Here is a 20,245-nt window from a genome sequence, read left to right as displayed (position 1 = left end):
TTGGGGATGAAAGTGCAGCACTGAGTGCCTATCATGACACAAACACCCCTCTTCTCTGCCAACATCATGTCTAAGGCCAACCTATTCTCCCACGCCATCCTACTAGTGGCGTCCAGTTGTTCTGCTATTCCTTTCACTGCATCCCGGGTATAATTAATGAACCTCTGCTGATTGTAGTAAATATAATTAATCCAATCCACATTCTTATTGATGGTCACCCACCAGAACAGTGACGACTCAAAACCCGCCGCTATCTGGTTCCTAGCCTTGTATTCGTCAGGAACACCCCTGGGGACCCCTATGGCATCTAAATATATGTTATCATCGAAAGAGGTCACCAAAGCTCTCTCAGTTCTTCCACTAGAACGGGGTTGCTCTTGTTTTTCGAATACCAGGGTGGATGGGATGGCCAATTGAACGATCGCACAAGTGCCCGTCCATTTTTGGGGCAGGGTCGGTCGCAGAACCCTCCCACCACAGTACCACCAGAGGTCTGCACTAGGTACATGAACGTGGGAGTAATTCCCGCCCCCGGTAGTTTCATTGACCAGCCGAATTGATCCGCTGCACTTGTCAAATGTCCCCACATCGTCGTCCCACTGTCGTCCCGTCCGAAAGACGCAGGCCTGGTGCGTACCCGTTACCCCTGAGAATGATGGCGGGCGGGGCGCCCCCTCAGACCTGACGGGGGGAAACTTCAAACTCAAGGGTCGACAAGTGGGGTCGTTCCAGGTCTCTCGGTCCTGGTACAGCCTTATCATGCAGTCCATGGCTCGTGGGTGTTTCTCCCATCCCAGCGGGAATGGGACCACCTGAGGGTTAGGGCGGGCACTCGTGCCTGCGTAGCAATCACTCTTTTTCATGCTCCTCACAGTATATTTGACCCATTCCATCCAGGCATTCGCCTCCCCGTATCCCGTTTCTATTTCAAAGGTCTTTTCCAAATCCGTCGTCTCAATTATTCTAATCTTTTCCTGCTTATCAGTGGTGGATGAGCCCCCAGACTCAGCTCAATGGCCGTGATATACGTGCAGCACAGCTGCACCCCCCCCCCCAGTATTGTTCTAATACAACTCTAATACCCAGTATTTTTCTATTAAGTCTCGCCTCGTTCTTTACCAGTTCTTTATGGTCAGATAAAGCGGATTGCACTGATTCTGCCCACAATCTCGTCCAGGGGTGATGGGATCACGGACAACTGACACCATAGCCTGGACCCCGGGGCCTGGAAGCCTACTTAGGCCTTCCCTACCATGCAATTGTAATACTAACGTCTGACCCTGGAATCCCCTTTCTCTCTCTAGGTTCCGCTTAGTTTGGTTCAGTTGACTTTTAGTCCTACAGGGCACCAACTCACATAGGTCTAAGCTAAATGTCTGTGTTGATTGGTTGGCAAGCACGGAGATGGTGAACCACTGACGGTCCTCTATTTGTTTCATCCGGAGGCCAAATTGGGTAACACGCACACTATGACCTAGCCCAAGGATAATGGCATAGCAAGTTAACAATACGATTGACCGCATTTTGTCGCGACACCCGTAGCCCGAGGGCACAGTTCCTTTAGACTCGCCAAAGTCCGATTAGTTCGTTCTCAGAGTCTCTGTTCCTTAGATGCCTTTGTCAGAGAGGTTCGTTCGTCCTCCGTCGGTTGTGGCACTGGTCCCTTGACTCGAGTGTAATGTGTCCAGCCCTTTTCGGCCGTATGGACAGCCGTTTCGGTCGTCAAAAGTACCAGGAAGGGACCGTCCCAAGTTGGTTCGAGGGTACGTTGCTTCCAGCATTTAATCAGGACCCACTGACCCGGCTTGACGGTGTGCACCGCAAACTCGAGGGGCGGCGTCTGTGCCAAAAGTCCCTGTTGGCGTAAACGAGATAGAGCAGACCCCAGAGCCACCACATATTTTTGCACAAACATATCCCGAGACTCAAATACAGGAGGTTCCCCCTTCGGCCCATGGAACGGGAGGCCAAATAACATTTCGAAAGGGGAGACGCCCAAATCCCGCCTTGGCTGGGTGCCAATTTGCAACAGGGCAAGGGGTTGGCATTTGGTCCAAGGCAGGCCGATTTCACTAGTGAGCTTGGTTAGCTGCTTTTTGATGGTCTGGTTCATTCTTTCGACCTTGCCCGAGGAGGAGGGATGCCAGGGGGTGTGCAAATCCCAGTCAATCCCCATTGCTTGCACTACATTCTGGAGGACGGTCGAGGTGAAGTGGCTCCCCTGGTCAGAGTCAATAGCGCGGGGTAGCCCAAATCGTGGGATGATTTGCTCGAGTAGAATCTTGCTAACCTGAGTTGCCGTTGCCGTGGTAGTGGGGAAAGCTTCCACCCATCCTGTCAGGTGATCTACCACTACTAATAGATACTTCAGGCGACCTATGGGGGGGGAGCTCAGTGTAATCTACCTGGATATACTCAAACGGCCTATAAGCCGGACTCCTACCCCCTTGTCTTGCATGCTGCCGCAGCCCCCTTTTGTTAATCTTTCGACATGTTATGCAATCTCCTGTGACCTGCTTGGCTACTGTGTACAGACCAGGGTGAGCATATCGGCGCAGGAAGGTATCGCACAGTGCCTGGGCGCCCCAGTGACCCCCTTGGTGTAAACGGGCAATAATGTCCCGCGTCAACGGTCGATTTAGTAGCTGGCTGCCATCGGGTAAGGTCCACTTGCCTTCCCTATCCTTTGTACCCCCCAGAGACGCGAGAAGAGTTTCTTCTTTGTCAGTAAACGTGGGCACTTCGGTAATTTCGGTGATCTGTGGAATCATTACCAGGCAGTTTATTACTTCCTTCCCCATCCCAGCCAATTTTGCCTGTTCATCTGCCAATTGATTCCCCAGGGTCTCTATTTTATCGTCTTTCTGGTGTCCTTTCACATGTACTACAGCAATCTCTTGTGGCAGCAACAAATCCTCCAAGATCATGGCTACTAGTTCCTCGGGGACCAACTCCTTTCCTCTACTATTTATCATTCCCCTTTCTTTCCAGATCTTCCCAAAGGTGTGTACTACCCCAAAGGCATACTTAGAGTCAGTGTAGATTGTCCCGGCTATTCCCTTTAAATGCCTCAGAGCCCGGTGCAAGGCGTACAATTCGCACGTTTGTGCGGACCAGGCATTCCGTAGCCGTCCACTTTCCACTAATTCCCAACCAGTCTCAGTAATGACTGCATAACCGTTGTGTCTCTTCCCATCTATCACTCGAGAGGACCCATCAATGTACCACCGCCTTCCTGCATGTAAGGGGGTATCCCTCAGATCTTCCCTCACTTTACTCTGGTACTCTATTATGTCTGAACAGCAGTGTTCCAGTTCCTCCTCCCCTTCCCCTTTCCAAAGAAAGTCCGCCGGGTTCTGGCAGCCCCCGACTTCTATTCGGAGGTCTTCTCGGTCTAACAATATGGCTTCATATTTCAGAATTCTCGAGTCAGTCAGCCACCTCCCGGCCTTCTGATTCAGGATAGTTCTAACTTGGTGGGGAGTAGTAACTGTCAAGGGGGCCCCGAAAGTCAACTTCCTGCTTTCCTCTACCAGCTTTGCCGTGGCTGCCACCGCTTGGACACACTCCGGCCACCCTCGGGAGACTGGATCCAGAATTTTTGACAGGAAAGCCACGGGCTTCCTTTTACCCCCCCAGTCCTGGGTCAATACTCCAAGAGCGGTTCCCTTTCTGGAGATCACAAAGAGGCGAAATGTCTTACTAAAATCCGGCAAGCTTAAAACAGGTGCGGCCATCAATTTTCCTTTTAGGATTTCAATTAACTTTTTCTCCTCCTCCTCCCATTTTATTCTGTTGGGTGCCTCCTCAATGAGTTTTAGGTACAAGTCTTTAGTAAGGGGGGCATAGTCGTCTATCCATAACCGACAATAGCCTAAGAGTCCCAAGAACTTCCGCAACTCCCTCTTGGTCGTTGGGAGGCCTAGTTCGATTATTGCCCGCACTCTTTCCGGACTTATTCGTTTCTGTCCCTGGCTTATCAAGTGTCCCAGGTACTTAACCTCTTTCTCGACATATTGGAGCTTCTTCTGACTCACTCTTAACCCCTTCTCAGCTAGGTAATTTAACAGGGCATTAGTCCCAAGTAGGACGTCCTCCTCCGCCGGTCCGGATAAAAGGAGATCGTCCACGTATTGTATAAGCTTAAGGGCCGGGGACAAGGTTAGTCCCTCCAATAATTGTTCCAGAATCTGCCCGAACAGAGTCGGGGACTCAGTGAATCCTTGGGGGAGTACGGTCCACCTGTACTGTTGTTTTCTGCCAGTATCAGGATCCTCCCATTCAAAAGCAAGAAGATCCCTACTGTCCTTGTCCAGGGGACACGCCCAGAAGGCATCTTTTATGTCTATAACACTAAACCAGCCGTGGTCCGGGGGGATTCGCCCCAGAATAGTGTATGGGTTCGGTACCACAGGGTGCCGTACTTGGACAATTTTATTTACTTCCCTTAGGTCTTGGACCATTCGGTAGCTCCCATCCGACTTCCGGACCGGCAGGATGGGGGAATTGTATCGTGACATACAGGGCTCTACCAATCCATCTTTTATTAGGTCTTCCATAACTGTCTTCAGGCCCTGCCTCCCTTCCCAAGAGATGGGGTATTGGCGCACTCTGACGTCGGGGCTCTGGGGCTTTAATTTTACCTCCACAGGTCGAATTGCGAGTCCCCCCCGGTTCCCTTTGGCGACCCAAACCCTAGGGTCTATCTCTGTCAATCGGGACTCACTAAGGTATGACATAGTAACGGCTAATTCTTCCTATTCTCCCACTTCTATTCGCAATCCGAAACGGACTATCAAATCCCGTCCCAACAACCCATAGCGAAGATGGGGGAGGTGAAGGAGTTCCACCTGGAGCTCCTCCTCCTCCAGCCGCAAGGGTTGTGGTTCGAATATTTTCGCATTAAAAACCCCAACCTTAACTCCTGAAATGTTTAATGTTTTAGCTTGGAAGCCAACCCCCCCCGGATGGAGGGGAATTGAGGACCTGCCAGCGCCTGTGTCATCTAAGAAGGTAACATCTTGTCTAAATGGGCCCACCCGTAAATTTACCAGGGGTTCTTGGTAGGACCGTGTTCCGATCCTCCCCTGACTTCCCTAATCCATTTGTTCACACTCCATTTCATACATCCCTTCTCTTTCCCTTTTAAACTCGGGACAATCCCTTTTGAAGTGTCCCAGTTTCCCGCAATGGTAACATCCGGCCTTCTGAGGGCGCTCAATTCCATAAGATCCTCCTCTCTCACTTCTGCCCCGTCTCGCTTCTCTCCCTCTCCAACTTTTCTTCGACGTTCCTCTTTCCACCCCATAATCTCCCTCCCCCATTCCGGTGGACTTGCAAGCTTCCCGTACGGCTGCCACCATCATTTTTGTCTTATGTTTCTCCCTTATTACATCCCTCTGAACGTACACCTTCTGTGCTTCCCGTAATAATTCTGCAACATCCTTTTCAGCCCAATCCTCCACTTTCTGTAATTTCTTCTGAATGTCAGGCCATGACTTAGTCACAAAGTGCACCTTAAGCATGCCCTTGCCTATTTCCCCATCGGGGTCTAAACCTGAATACTTTCGCATGGACTCCCGCAAACGGTCTAAAAACTCACTCGGGGATTCATCCTTTTTCTGTCCAACTTCAAATGCTTTTGCTAAATTCCGCTGTTTGGGCACGCAGGTTTGGATCCCCCTGATTATAAGGCTTCTGAGGTCTGTCATATTGGCCCGTCCCCCCGCGTCGTTATGATCCCACCGGGGGTCCTCTAAGGGGTACTTCTGCTCTCCACGCTGAGGGCCGTCCTGATGCTCCCTATCCCAAATGGCCATTGCACTATTCCGGATCTTAACAATTTCATCGTAATTAAATAGTATTCTCATCATGGCCTGCAGTTCAGCCCATGTGTATATACTGGGCCCCAGAAATTGGTCCAGTTGTATTCCCACACTGACGGGGTCGTCCAGTAGACGGGGTAGTTCATTACGGAGTTGCCGGATATCCCCAGAATTTAAAGGTTGTACTACGAACGCAGTCCGTTCATTCCCAAACGGCACCTCTCGGAAGGGGTTCAGCTGTTCAATATTGTCACTCCTCCCAGCTCTCAATCCCTCTTCTCGACCTCTCCGCATCTCGAGTCGGACTGATTTCCTAGTGCCTGGGGTGAGTTCTGCGCCCCCTCCTGTGCCCACCCCCCCCACCCCCCCCCCCCCCCCCCCCCCCAGCAGTCCCTTCCTCACTGGTCGTAGTCTGCTGGGACTCGGAATTATCCGTCGCAGGAGGGAGGTCCGCGCTGGACGCCTGGTCGTGCGCGGGTGGTATATACGGGGGCGGGGAAGACGGTGGCAAACCGTCGGTGAGGATGTCCCAAGACTTCTGGGGCTTCCTCGGGTCTGTTTGGGGAATCAGAGGATAGAGACGCGTGGGACTCTCGCCGTCGCCCGCCAACCAGGCGGCGGCATATTTGCTCTCCTCTGGGTCAAACGGTTGTTTTCTGTTAACATATACATTTAGGATTTGACACACCCAGTCTTCATCAGACCCATACTCGGGCTAAACTACCGAGGGGGCGCGGATAGGTTCTTTGGTCCATATAAAACAACAATATTTTATCATGGTCTCTTTCTTTAAGTCCTTCGTTCTACTACTGTCCGTCCATAGACTTAACTTCCGACCTAATGGACTATAGGGGGGTATTTCTTTCCCATTTGCAGTCTTCCCTGACTTTTCCTTAGAAGTCTGATTTCCCATGGTTTATCTTCAGTCCTGGTCTTAAACGCCCAAAGCGTTTTCACAGATGACCGTCAAAACCACAATTTCCCGTGGTTTATCTTCAGTCCTGGTCTTAAACGCCCAAAGCGTTTTCACAGATGACCGTCAAAACCACGCGGCCAACAAGGAAGAACAAAAGAATCTCTTACCTTGATCCGTGCACGGAGTTGTCTGGCCTTTTTAAATGTGTGTACCCACGTGTATAGTCACTAACCGGGCGTCCCAGCACTCGTCCGTGTGTTCCTTTTCCAGGATTCAAAATTATTTTTAAATGAGCCAGGTCACATCCTCTCTTGGCCGACGGCCGACGGACCAAGCTGATCAGTGAGAAGTATAAATATAAACTAGACGCGTCTTTGTTGTAATCAGGCTTGATCCGTGAGCCGAAGAGACTGCCCCCCCGGCAATAATTATTTCATCCCGGACGAGCCCCCAATTGTGCGAGATAAGTGGCTGTCCAGCCCCATCTACGGCACTTTTTATTTCCCTTCCCAGGAACAAAGACACGGAGGAGTCTGTCCAAAACTTTTTCATTCAACTTTGCAAAGTCGGGTGCTGTTCCCAAAGGTACACACACACCAGCATAGTAATCTCCACGCATTATATACATGTGTATGTGGGCTGGGTCTACTACTGCTGCCTTGAACAACGAGTGCTAGGATTCCCCACTGTTTTCCTTATTTGGGTTCTGGTGCCTGCGATTATTTTGTTATTCACTTGGCCAATCAGTGTTTGAGCTTCCCGTTCTTCCCTTATATGGATGATGTTGTACAACTGTGGTTAAGGGCGGTCTCTCAACTATCGAGGAAAGCTGTTACAACTGTTTCATTCAAATAAACGTGGGGGAAGTCCGGCAACAGTTTCGAGTGTCTGCTTGTGTTTACTATGAGGTAGAAAAGACTAAAAGGCAGCTAACCGTTTAAAAATTACACTACCCCCTACACAGAGATACAAAAGCAAGGATGGAGATGTTGTGGAGAGAGAGGAAAGCAAGACTAGAGATTTTACAGAAAAAGGAAAGCAAGGCTGGAGATGTTACAGAGGCAGGAAAGCAAGGCTGGAGATGTTGCAGAGATAGGAAAGCATGATTGGATATGTTGCAGGGAAAGGAATGCAAGGCTGAAGATGTTACAGAGAGAGGAAAGCATGATTGGATATGTTACAGAGAAAGGAATGCAAGGCTGAAGATGTTACAGAGAGAGGAAAACAAGTCTGGATACGATACAGTGATAGGAAAGCAAGGCTGGAGATGTTACCGAGAAAGGAAAGCAGGGCCAGAGATGTTACAGAGTAAGGAAGGGAAGGCAGGAGATTTTACAGAGATAGGAAAGCAAGGCTAGAGATATTACAGAGAGAGGAAAGCAAGGCTGGAGATGTTACAGAGATAGGAAAGCAAGGCTAGAGATTTTACAGAGAAAGGATATGAAGGCAGGAGATTTTACAGAGATAGGAAAGCAAGGCTAGACATGTTACAGAGAGAGGAAAGCAAGGCTGGAGATGTTACAGAGAAAGGAAAGGATGGCAGGACCTTTTTCAGAGATAGGAAAGCAAGGCTAGACATGTTACAGAGAGAGGAAAGCAAGGCTGGAGATGTTACAGAGAAAGGAAAGGATGGCAGGACATTTTTCAGAGATAGGAAAGCAAGGCTCGAGATGTTACAGAGAGAGGAAAGCAAGGCTGAGATGTTACAGAGATACAAATGCAAGGATGGAGATGTTGTGGAGAGAGAGGAAAGCAAGAATGGAAATGTTGTGGAGAGAGAGTAAAGCAAGACTAGAGATTTTACAGAAAAAGGAAAGCAAGGCTAGAGATGATGCAGAGATAGGAAAGCAAGGCTGGAGATGTTGCAGAGATAGGAAAGCAATACTAGAGATGTTACAGTGATTGGAAAGCAAGGCTAGAGACTTTACGGAAAAACGAAAGCAAGGCTGGAGATGTTACAGAGATAGGAAAGCAAGGCAGGAGATTTTACAGAGATAGGAAAGCAAGGCTAGGGATGTTACAGACAGAGGAAAGCAAGGCTGGAGATGTTGCAGAGATAGGAAAGCCTGACTGGATATGTTACAGAGATAGGAAAGCATTCTGGAGACGATGCAGATATCGGAAAGCAATGCTGGAGATTTTACAGAGATAGGAAAGCAAGGCTGGAGATGTTACAGAAAAAGGAATGCAAGGCCAGAAATGATACAGAAATAGGAAAGCAAGGCTAGAGATGTTGCAGAGATAGGAAAGCATGATTGGATATGTTACAGTGAAATGAATGAGAGGCTGGAGATGTTACAGAGAGAGGAAAGCAAGACTAGAGATTTTACAGAAAAAGGAAAGCAAGGCTGGAGATGTTACAGAGGCAGGAAAGCAAGGCTGGAGATGATACAGTGACAGGAAAGCAAAGCTGGAGATGATACAGTGATAGGAAAGCAAGGCTAGAGATGTTAGAGAAAAAGAAAAGCAAGGCTGGAGATGTTAACGAGAAAGGAAAGCCGGGCCGGAGATGTTACAGAGTAAGGAAGGTAAGGCAGGAGAGTTTACAGAGTTAGGAAAGCAAGGCTGAAGATGTTACAGAGAAAGGAAAGGATGGCAGGACATTTTTCAGAGATAGGAAAGCAAGGCTAGAGATGTTACAGAGAGAGGAAAGCAAGGCTGGAGATGTTACAGAGATACAAAAGCAAGGATGGTGATGTTGTGGAGAGAGAAGAAAGCAAGACTGGATATTTTGTGGAGCGAGGTGAAAGCAAGACTAGAGACTTTACAGAAAAAGGAAAGCAAGGCTGGAGATGATGCAGAGCTGGGAATGCATTGCTGGAGATGTTGCAGAGATAGGAAAGCAAGGCTGGAGATGTTACAGAGAGAGGAAAGCAAGGCTGGAGATGTTACAGAGAGAGGAAAGAAAGGCTGGAGAAGTTACAGAGAAAGGAAAGGAAGGCAGGACATTTTACAGAGATAGGAAAGCAAGGCTAGTGATGTAACAGAGATCGGAATGCAAGGCTACAGATGGTACAGAGATACAAAAGCAAGGCTGGAGATGTTACAGTGATAGGAAAGCAAGGCTAGAAATTTTGCAGAAAAAGGAAAGCAAGGCTCGAGATGTTACAGACAGAGGAGAGCAAGGTTGGAGATGATACAGAGATACAAACACAAGGCAAGAGATGTTACAGAGTTGGGAAAACAAGTCAGGAGAGGTTACAGAGATGTGAAAACAAGGCTGGAGATGTTACAGAGCTGGGAAAGCAAGTCTGAAGATTTTACAGAGACAGGAAAGCAAGGCTGGAGATGTTTTAGTGATCGGAAAGCAAGGCTAGATATGTTACAGAAAAAGGAAAGCAAGGCCAGAGATGATACAGAGATAGGAAAGCAAGGCTAGAGATGTTGCAGAGAGAGTAAAGCAAGTCTGGATAAGATACAGTGATAGGAAAGCAAGGCTGGAGATGTTACAGAGATAGGAAAGCAAGGCTGGATATTTTGCAGAGATAGAAAAGCAATGCTTGAGAAGTTACAGAAAATGGAAAGCAATGCTGGAGATGTTAGAGAGATATGAAAGCAAGGCCGGAGATGATACAGAGATACAAACACATAGGCTAGAGATGCTACAGAGTTGGAAACGCAAGACTGGAGCGGTGACAGAGATGTGAAAACAAGGCTGGAGATGTTACAGAGATTGGAAAGCAAGGCTGGTGATCGTACAGAGCTGGGAAAGCAAGTCTGGAGATTTTACAGAGGTAGGAAACCAGTGCTGGAGATGTTACAGAGATACAAAAGCAAGGTTGTAGATATTGCAGAGAGACAGGAAAGCAAGGCTGGAGACGTTACAGAGCAAGGAAGGAAAGGCAGGAGATTTTACAGAGATAGGAAAGCAAGGCTAGAGATGTTGTGGCGAGAGAGGAAAGCAAGACTAAAGATGTTAGAGAGATAGGAAAGCAAGGCTGGAGACGTTGCAGAGGTGGGAAAGCAATGCTGGAGATTTTACAGAGACAGGAAAGCAATGCTGGAGATGTTACAGAGATAGGAAAGCAAGGCTAGAGATGTTGCAGAGATAGGAAACAAGACTAGAGATGTTACAGAGATAGGAAAGCAAGGCTGGATATGTTACAGACATAGGAAAGCAAGGCTAGCGATGTTACAGACAGAGGAAAGCAAGGCTGGAGATGTTACAGAGACAGGAAAGCAATGATTGAGATGTTACAGAGATATGAAAGCAAGGCCGGAGATGATACAGAGATACAAACACAAGGCTAGAGATGTGCCAGAATTGGGAATGCAAGTCTGGAGCGGTTACAGAGTTGTGAAAGCAAGGCTGGAGATGTCACAGCGTTGGGAATACAAGTCTGGGGCTGTTACAGAGATGTGAAAACAAGGCTGGAAATGTTACAGAGACAGGAAAGCAAGGCTGGAGATGTTGCAGAGGTGGGAAAGCAAGTCTGGAGATTTTACAGAGACAGGAAAGCAATGATGGAGATGTTACAGAGACAGGAAAGCAAGGCTGGAGACGTTACAGAGAAACAAAAGCAAGGCTGGAGATGTTACAGAGAGAGAGGAAAGCAAGTCTGGAGATGGTGCAGAGATCGGAATGCATTTGTGGAGACGTTACAGTGCTATGAAAGCAAGGCTAGATATGTTACACGAAAAGGAAAGCAAGGCTGGAGATGTTACAGAGAGAGGAAAACAAGTCTGGATACGACGCAGTGATAGGAAAGCCAGGCTGGATATGATACAGTGATAGGAAAGCAAGGCTAGAGATGTTACAGAAAAAGGAAAGCAATGCTGGAAATGTTAACGAGAAAGGAAAGCAGGGCCGGAGATGTTACAGAGATAGAAAAACAATGCTGGAAATTTTGCAGAGATAGGAAAGCAAGGCTGGAGATGTTACAGACAGAGGAAAGCAAGGCTGGACATGTTACAGAGATAGGAAAGCCTGACTGGATATGTTACAGAGATAGGAAAGAAAGGCTAGAGATGTTACAGAGAGTGGAAAGCAAGGCTCAAGATGTTGCAGAGTTAGGAATGCAAGGCTAGAGATGTTACAGAAAAAGGAAAGCAATGCTGGAGATGTTAACGAGAAAGGAAAGCAGGGCCCGAGATTTTACAGAGTAAGGAAGGTAAGGCAGGAGATTTTACAAAGATAGGAAAGCAAGGCTAGAGATATTACAGAGAGAGGAAAGCAAGGCTGGAGATGTTGCAGAGATAGGAAAGCATGATTGGATATGTTACAGAGATAGGAAAGAAAGGCTAGAGATGTTACAGAGAGAGGAAAGGATGGCAGGACATTTTTCAGAGATAGGAAAGCAAGGCTAGAGATATTACAGAGAGAGGAAAGCAAGGCTTGAGATGGTACAAAGAAAGGAAAGGAAGGCAGGAGATTTTACAGAGAGACGAAAGCAAGGCTGGAGATGTTGCGGAGAGAGAGGGAAGCAAGGCTGGAGATGTTGCAGAGAGAGGAAAGCAAGGCTGGAGATGTTACAGAGATAGGAAAGCAAGGCTGGAGATGTTACAGAGTTGGGAAAGCAAGGCTAGGGATGTTACAGAGAGAGGAAAGCAAGGCTGGTGATGTTAGAGAGATACAAAAGCAAGCCTGGAGATGTTGTGGAGAGAGAGGAAAGCAAAACTAGAGATGTTACAGAGATACTAAAGCAAGTTTGGGGATGTTGCAGAGAGATAGGAAAACAATGCTGGAGATGTTACAGAGATATAAAAGCAAGGCTGGAGATGTCACATAGAGAGGAAAGCAAGGTTGGAAATGTTACAGAGAGAGAGGAAAGTAAGTCTGGAGATGTTGCAGAGATAGGAATGCAAGACTGGAGACGTTACAGTGATATAAAAGCAAGGCTAGATATGTTACAGAAAAAGGAAAGCAAGGCTGGAGATGTTGCAGAGATAGGAAAGCATGATTGGATATGTTACAGAGAAAGGAATGCAAGGCTGGAGATGATACAGAGATACAAAAGCAAGGCTGGAGATGTTGCAGAGAGATAGGAAAGCAAGGCTGGAGATGATAGAGAGATACAAACGCAAGGCTAGAGACTTTACAGAAAAAGGAAAGCAAGGCGGGAGATGTTACAGAGATACAAAAACAAGGCTAGAGATGTTACAGAGAGAGGAAAGCAAGGCAGGAGACGTTGCAGAGATATGAAAGCAAGGCCGGAGATGATACAGAGATACAAACGCAAGGCTAGAGATATAACAGAGACAGGAAAGCAAGGCTGGAAATCATACAGAGAAAGGAAAGGAACGCAGGAGATTTTACAGATATCGGAAAGCAAGGCTCGAGATGTTACAGAGAGAGGAAAGCAAGGCTGGAGATGTTACTGATAAAGGAAAGGAAGGCAGCAGATTTTACAGAGATCGGAAAGCAAGGCTAGAGATGTTACAGAGATACAAAAGCAAGGCTGGAGACGTTGCGGAGAGAGAGGACAGCAAGGCTGGAGATGTTACATAGAGAGGAAAGCAAATCTGGAGATTTTACAGAGAGAGGAATGCAAATCTGGAGATGTTACAGAGATAGGAAAGCAAGGCTGGAGATGTTAAAGAGATAGAAAAACAATGCTGGAGATGTTGTGGAGATAGGAAAGCAAGACTGGAGATGTTACAGAGATAGGAAAGCATGACTGGATATGTTACAGAGATAGGAAAGAAAGGCTAGAGATGTTACAGAGAGTGAAAGGCAAGGCTCAAAATGTTGCAGAGTTAGGAATGCAAGGCTAGAGATGTTACAGAAAAAGGAAAGCAATGCTGGAGATGTTAAAGATATAGGAAAGCAAGGCCGGAGATGATACAGAGATAGGAAAGCAAGGCTAGAGACGTTACAGAAAAAGGAAAGCAATGCTGGAGATATTAACGAGAAAGGAAAGCAGGGCCAGAGATTTTACAGAGTAAGGAAGGTAAGGCAGGAGATTTTACACAGAGAGGAAAGCAAGGCTAGAGATATTACATAGAGAGGAAAGCAAATCTGGAGATTTTACAGAGAGAGGAATGCAAATCCGGAGATGTTACAGAGATGTGAAAGCAAGGCTGAAGATGTTACGGAGAGAGAGGAAAGTCTGGGGATGATACAGAGATAGGAAGGCAACGCTGGAGATGTTACAGAGAGAGGAAAGCATGACTGGATATGTTACAGAGATAGGAAAGAAAGGCTAGAGATGTTACAGAGTGTGGAAGGCAAGGCTCAAAATGTTGCAGAGTTAGGAATGCAAGGCTAGAGATGTTACAGAAAAAGTAAAGCAAGGCTGGAGATGTTACCGAGAAAGGAAAGCAGGGCCCGAGATTTTTCAGAGTAAGGAAGGTAAGGCAGGAGATTTTACAAAGATAGGAAAGCAAGGCTAGAGATGTTACAGAGAGAGGAAAGCAAGGCTGGAGATGTAACAGAGATACAAAAGCAAGGCTGGAAATGTTGTGGAGAGAGAGGAAAGCAAGACTAGAGATTTTACAGAAAAAGGAAAGCAAGGCTAGAGATGTTGCAGAGATAGGAAAGCAATGGTGGAGATGTTGCTAAGATAGGAAAGCAAGGCTAGGGATGCGACAGAGAGAGAGGAAAGCAATGCTGGAGATGTTGCAGTGATAGGAAAGCATGACTGGATATGTTATAGAGAAACGAATGCAAGGCTGGAGATGATACAGAGATAGGAAAGCAAGGCTAGAGATGTTACAGAAAAAGGAAAGCAAGGCAGGAGATGTTACCCAGAAAGGAAAGCCGGGCCGGAGATGTTACAGAGTAAGGAAGGTAAGGCAGGAGATTTTACAAAGATAGGAGAGCAAGGCTAGAGATGTTACTGAGAGAGGAAAGCAAGGCTGGAGATGTTGCAGTGATAGGAAAGCATGACTGGATATGTTACAGAGAAACGAATGCAAGGCTGGAGATGTTACAGAGAGAAGAAAGCAAGTCTGGATACGACACAATGATAGGAAAGCAAGGCTAGAGATGTTACAGAAAAAGGAAAGCAAGGCTGGAGATGTTACCGAGAAAGGAAAGCCGGGCCAGAGATGTTACAGAGTAAGGAAGGTAAGGCAGGATATTTTACAAAGATAGGAAAGCAAGGCTAGAGATGTTATTGAGAGAGGAAAGCAAGGCTGGAGATGTTACAGAGAAAGGAAAGGAAGGCAGCAGATTTTGCAGAGATCAGAAAGCAAGGCTAGAGGTGTAACAGAGATACAAAAGCAAGGCTGGAGACGTTGCGGAGAGAGAGGACAGCAAGGCTGGAGATGTTACATAGAGAGGAAAGCAAATCTGGAGATGTTACAGAGAGAGGAAAGCAAATCTGGAGATGTTGCGGAGAGATAGGAAAGCAACGCTGGAGATGTTACAGAGATAGGAAAGCAAGGCTGGAGATGTTACAGAGATAGGAAAGCAAGGCTGGAGATGTTACAGAGATAGGAAAGCAAGGCTGGAGATGTTACAGACAGAGGAAAGCAAGGCTGGACATGTTACAGAGATCGGAAAGCATGACTGGATATGTTACAGAGATAGGAAAGAAAGGCTAGAGATGTTACAGAGAGTGGAAAGCAAGGCTCAAGATGTTGCAGAGTTAGGAATGCAAGGCTAGAGATGTTACAGAAAAAGGAAAGCAATGTTGGACATGTTAAAGATATAGGAAAGCAAGGCCGGAGATGATACAGAGATACAAACACAAGGCTAGAGATGTTACAGAGAGTGGAAAGCAATGCTGGAGATGTTGCAGAAAAGAAAGCAAGGCAGGAGATGTTACAGAGATAGGAAGCAATGCTGGAGATGTTACAGTGATCGGAAAGCAAGGCTAGAGATTTTACAGAAAAAGGAAAGCAGGGCTGGAGATGTTACAGGGATAGGAAAGCAAGGCTGGAGATGATACACAGATAGGAAAGCAACGCTGCATATGTTACAGTGATAGGAAAGCAAGGCTAGAGACTTTACAGAAAAAGGAAAGCAATGCTTCGGATGTTACAGACAGAGGAAAGCAAGGCTGGAAATGATACAGAGAAAGGAAAGGAAGGCAGGAGATTTTACAGATATCGAAAAACAAGACTAGAGATGTTACAGAGAGAGGAAAGCAAGGCTGGAGATGTTACAGAGAAACAAAAGCAAGGTTGGAGATGTTGCGTAGACATAGGAAAGCAAGGCTGGAGATGATACAGTGATATGAAAGCAAGTTTAGGGACGCGACAGAGAGAGGAAAGCAATGCTGAAGGTGTTGCAGTGATAGGAAAGCATGACTGGATATGTCACAGAGAAAGGAATGCAAGTCTGGAGACGATAAAGAGATAGGAAAGCAAGACTGCATATGTTACTTTGATAGGAAAGCAAGTCTGGAGACGTTACAGTGATAGGAAAGCAAGGCTCAAGATGTTACAGAGTTAGGAATGCAAGACTAGGGATATTACAGAAAAAGGTAAGCAATGCTGGAGATGTTAAAAAGATAGGAAAGCAAGGCCGGAGATGATACAGAGATACAAACACAAGGCTAAAGATTTTACAAAGAGAGGAAAGCAAGGCTGGAGATGTTACTGAGAAAGGAAAGGAAGGCAGGAGATTTTACAGAGATCGGAAAGCAAGGCGAGAGATGTTACAGAGATACAAAAGGAAGGCTGGAGACGTTGCGGAGAGTGAGGACAGCAAGGCTGGAGATGTTACATAGAGAGGAAAGCAGATCTGGAGATGTTACAGAGAGAGGAATGCAAATCTGGAGATGTTACAGAGAGAGGAATGCAAATCTGGAGATATTACAGAGATGTGAAAGCAAGGCTGGAGATGTCACGGAGAGAGAGGAAAGTCTGGAGATGATACAGAGATAGGAAGGCAACGCTGGAGATGTTACAGAGAGAGGAAAGCAAGGCTGGAGATGTTAAAGAGATAGGCAGGCAAGGCTAGAGATTTTACAGAAAAAGGAAAGCAAGGCTGGAGATGTCACAGAGATAGAAAAACAAGGCTGGAGATGTTACAGAGATAGGAAAGCTTGACTGGATATGTTACAGAGATAGGAAAGAAAGGCTAGAGATGTTACAGAGAGTGGAAGGCAAGGCTGGAGATGTAACAGAGATACAAAAGCAAGGCTGGAGATGTTACAGAGAGAAGAAAGCAAGTCTGGATACGACACAATGATAGGAAAGCAAGGCTGGAGATGATACAGAGATAGGAAAGCAAGGCTAGAGATGTTACAGAAAAAGGAAAGCAAGGCTGGAGATGTTACCGAGAAAGGAAAGCCGGGCCAGAGATGTTACAGAGTAAGGAAGGTAAGGCCGGAGATTTTACAAAGATAGGAAAGCAAGGCTAGTGATGTTACTGAGAGAGGAAAGCAAGGCTGGAGATGTTACAGGGAAAGGAAAGGAAGGCAGGACATTTTCAGAGTTAGGAAAGCAAGGCTAGAGATATTACAGAGAGAGAAAAGCAAGGCTGGAGATGTTACTGAGAAAGGAAAGGAAGGCAGCAGATTTTACAGAGATCAGGAAGCAAGGCTAGAGGTGTAACAGAGATACAAAAGCAAGGCTGGAGACGTTGCGGAGAGAGAGGACAGCAAGGCTGGAGATGTTACATAGAGAGTAAAGCAAATCTGGAGATGTTATATAGAGAGGAAAGCAAATCTGGAGATGTTACAGAGATGTGAAAGCAAGGCTGGAGATGTTGCGGAGAGATAGGAAAGCAAGTCAAGAGATTTTACAGAAAAAGGAAAGCAGGGCTGGACATGTTACAGAGATCGGAAAGCATGACTGGATATGTTACAGAGATAGGAAAGAAAGGCTAGAGATGTTACAGAGAGTGGAAAGCAAGGCTCAAGATGTTGCAGAGTTAGGAATGCAAGGCTAGAGAAGTTACAGAAAAAGGAAAGCAATGTTGGACATGTTAAAGATATAGGAAAGCAAGGCCGGAGATGATACAGAGATACAAACACAAGGCTAGAGATGTTACAGAGAGTGGAAAGCAATGCTGGAGATGTTGCAGAAAAGAAAGCAAGGCAGGAGATGTTACAGAGATAGGAAGCAATGCTGGAGATGTTACAGTGATAGGAAAGCAAGTCAAGAGATCTTACAGAAAAAGGAAAGCAGGGCTGGAGATGTTACAGAGATAGGAAAGCCAGGCCGGAGATGATACACAGATAGGAAAGCAACGCTGCATATGTTACAGTGATAGGAAAGCAAGGCTGGAGATGTTACTGAGAAAGGAAAGGAAGGCAGCAGATTTTACAGAGATCAGGAAGCAAGGCTAGAGGTGTAACAGAGATTCAAAAGCAAGGCTGGAGACGTTGCGGAGAGAGAGGACAGCAAGGCTGGAGATGTTACATAGAGAGTAAAGCAAATCTGGAGATGTTATATAGAGAGGAAAGCAAATCTGGAGATGTTACAGAGATGTGAAAGCAAGGCTGGAGATGTTGCGGAGAGATAGGAAAGCAAGTCAAGAGATTTTACAGAAAAAGGAAAGCAGGGCTGGACATGTTACAGAGATCGGAAAGCATGACTGGATATGTTACAGAGATAGGAAAGAAAGGCTAGAGATGTTACAGAGAGTGGAAAGCAAGGCTCAAGATGTTGCAGAGTTAGGAATGCAAGGCTAGAGAAGTTACAGAAAAAGGAAAGCAATGTTGGACATGTTAAAGATATAGGAAAGCAAGGCCGGAGATGATACAGAGATACAAACACAAGGCTAGAGATGTTACAGAGAGTGGAAAGCAATGCTGGAGATGTTGCAGAAAAGAAAGCAAGGCAGGAGATGTTACAGAGATAGGAAGCAATGCTGGAGATGTTACAGTGATAGGAAAGCAAGTCAAGAGATCTTACAGAAAAAGGAAAGCAGGGCTGGAGATGTTACAGAGATAGGAAAGCCAGGCCGGAGATGATACACAGATAGGAAAGCAACGCTGCATATGTTACAGTGATAGGAAAGCAAGGCTGGAGATGTTACTGAGAAAGGAAAGGAAGGCAGCAGATTTTACAGAGATCAGGAAGCAAGGCTAGAGGTGTAACAGAGATACAAAAGCAAGGCTGGAGACGTTGCGGAGAGAGAGGACAGCAAGGCTGGAGATGTTACATAGAGAGTAAAGCAAATCTGGAGATGTTATATAGAGAGGAAAGCAAATCTGGAGATGTTACAGAGATGTGAAAGCAAGGCTGGAGATGTTGCGGAGAGATAGGAAAGCAAGTCAAGAGATTTTACAGAAAAAGGAAAGCAGGGCTGGACATGTTACAGAGATCGGAAAGCATGACTGGATATGTTACAGAGATAGGAAAGAAAGGCTAGAGATGTTACAGAGAGTGGAAAGCAAGGCTCAAGATGTTGCAGAGTTAGGAATGCAAGGCTAGAGAAGTTACAGAAAAAGGAAAGCAATGTTGGACATGTTAAAGATATAGGAAAGCAAGGCCGGAGATGATACAGAGATACAAACACAAGGCTAGAGATGTTACAGAGAGTGGAAAGCAATGCTGGAGATGTTGCAGAAAAGAAAGCAAGGCAGGAGATGTTACAGAGATAGGAAGCAATGCTGGAGATGTTACAGTGATAGGAAAGCAAGTCAAGAGATCTTACAGAAAAAGGAAAGCAGGGCTGGAGATGTTACAGAGATAGGAAAGCCAGGCCGGAGATGATACACAGATAGGAAAGCAACGCTGCATATGTTACAGTGATAGGAAAGCAAGGCTGGAGATGTTACTGAGAAAGGAAAGGAAGGCAGCAGATTTTACAGAGATCAGGAAGCAAGGCTAGAGGTGTAACAGAGATACAAAAGCAAGGCTGGAGACGTTGCGGAGAGAGAGGACAGCAAGGCTGGAGATGTTACATAGAGAGTAAAGCAAATCTGGAGATGTTATATAGAGAGGAAAGCAAATCTGGAGATGTTACAGAGATGTGAAAGCAAGGCTGGAGATGTTGCGGAGAGATAGGAAAGCAAGTCAAGAGATTTTACAGAAAAAGGAAAGCAGGGCTGGACATGTTACAGAGATCGGAAAGCATGACTGGATATGTTACAGAGATAGGAAAGAAAGGCTAGAGATGTTACAGAGAGTGGAAAGCAAGGCTCAAGATGTTGCAGAGTTAGGAATGCAAGGCTAGAGAAGTTACAGAAAAAGGAAAGCAATGTTGGACATGTTAAAGATATAGGAAAGCAAGGCCGGAGATGATACAGAGATACAAACACAAGGCTAGAGATGTTACAGAGATAGGAAAGCAAGGCTGGAAATGATACAGAGAAAGGAATGGAAGGCAGGAGATTTTACTGAGATACGAAAGCAAGGCTAGAGATGTTGCAGAGAAACAAAAGCAAGGTTGGAGATGTTGCGTAGACATAGGAAAGCAAGGCTGGAGATGAAACAGTGATATGAAAGCAAGGCTAGGGACGCTACAGAGAGAGGAAAGCAATGCTGAAGGTGTTGCAGTGATAGGAAAGCATGACTGGATATGTTACAGAGAAAGGAATGCAAGACTAGAGTTGTTACAGAGAGAGGAAAGCAAGGCAGGAGACGTTTGCAGAGATATGAAAGCAAGGCAGGAGACGTTTGCAGAGATATGAAAGCAAGGCCGGAGATGATACAGAGATAC

The 20,245-nt window shown here is 46.3% G+C and overlaps 1 protein-coding gene across 1 annotated transcript; it reads right to left on the bottom strand.

Moving 5' to 3' along the window:
- Positions 1 to 1,448: 1,448 nt before the first annotated feature.
- On the bottom strand, positions 1,449 to 6,142 carry LOC140470167 (uncharacterized). Its single transcript, XM_072566589.1, has 2 exons — positions 5,603 to 6,142; positions 1,449 to 2,376 (listed from the first exon to the last, which is right to left on the bottom strand). The coding sequence occupies exons 1-2, from the start codon at positions 6,117 to 6,119 to the stop codon at positions 1,592 to 1,594; spliced, it is 1,302 nt and encodes a 433-aa protein (XP_072422690.1). The 5' UTR covers positions 6,120 to 6,142; the 3' UTR covers positions 1,449 to 1,591.
- Positions 6,143 to 20,245: the final 14,103 nt, after the last annotated feature.

The sequence above is a fragment of the Chiloscyllium punctatum genome, chromosome 50 (assembly GCF_047496795.1).
Source record: "Chiloscyllium punctatum isolate Juve2018m chromosome 50, sChiPun1.3, whole genome shotgun sequence".
Taxonomy (NCBI): domain Eukaryota; kingdom Metazoa; phylum Chordata; class Chondrichthyes; order Orectolobiformes; family Hemiscylliidae; genus Chiloscyllium; species Chiloscyllium punctatum.
This window is presented reverse-complemented; position numbering and strand designations above follow the sequence as displayed.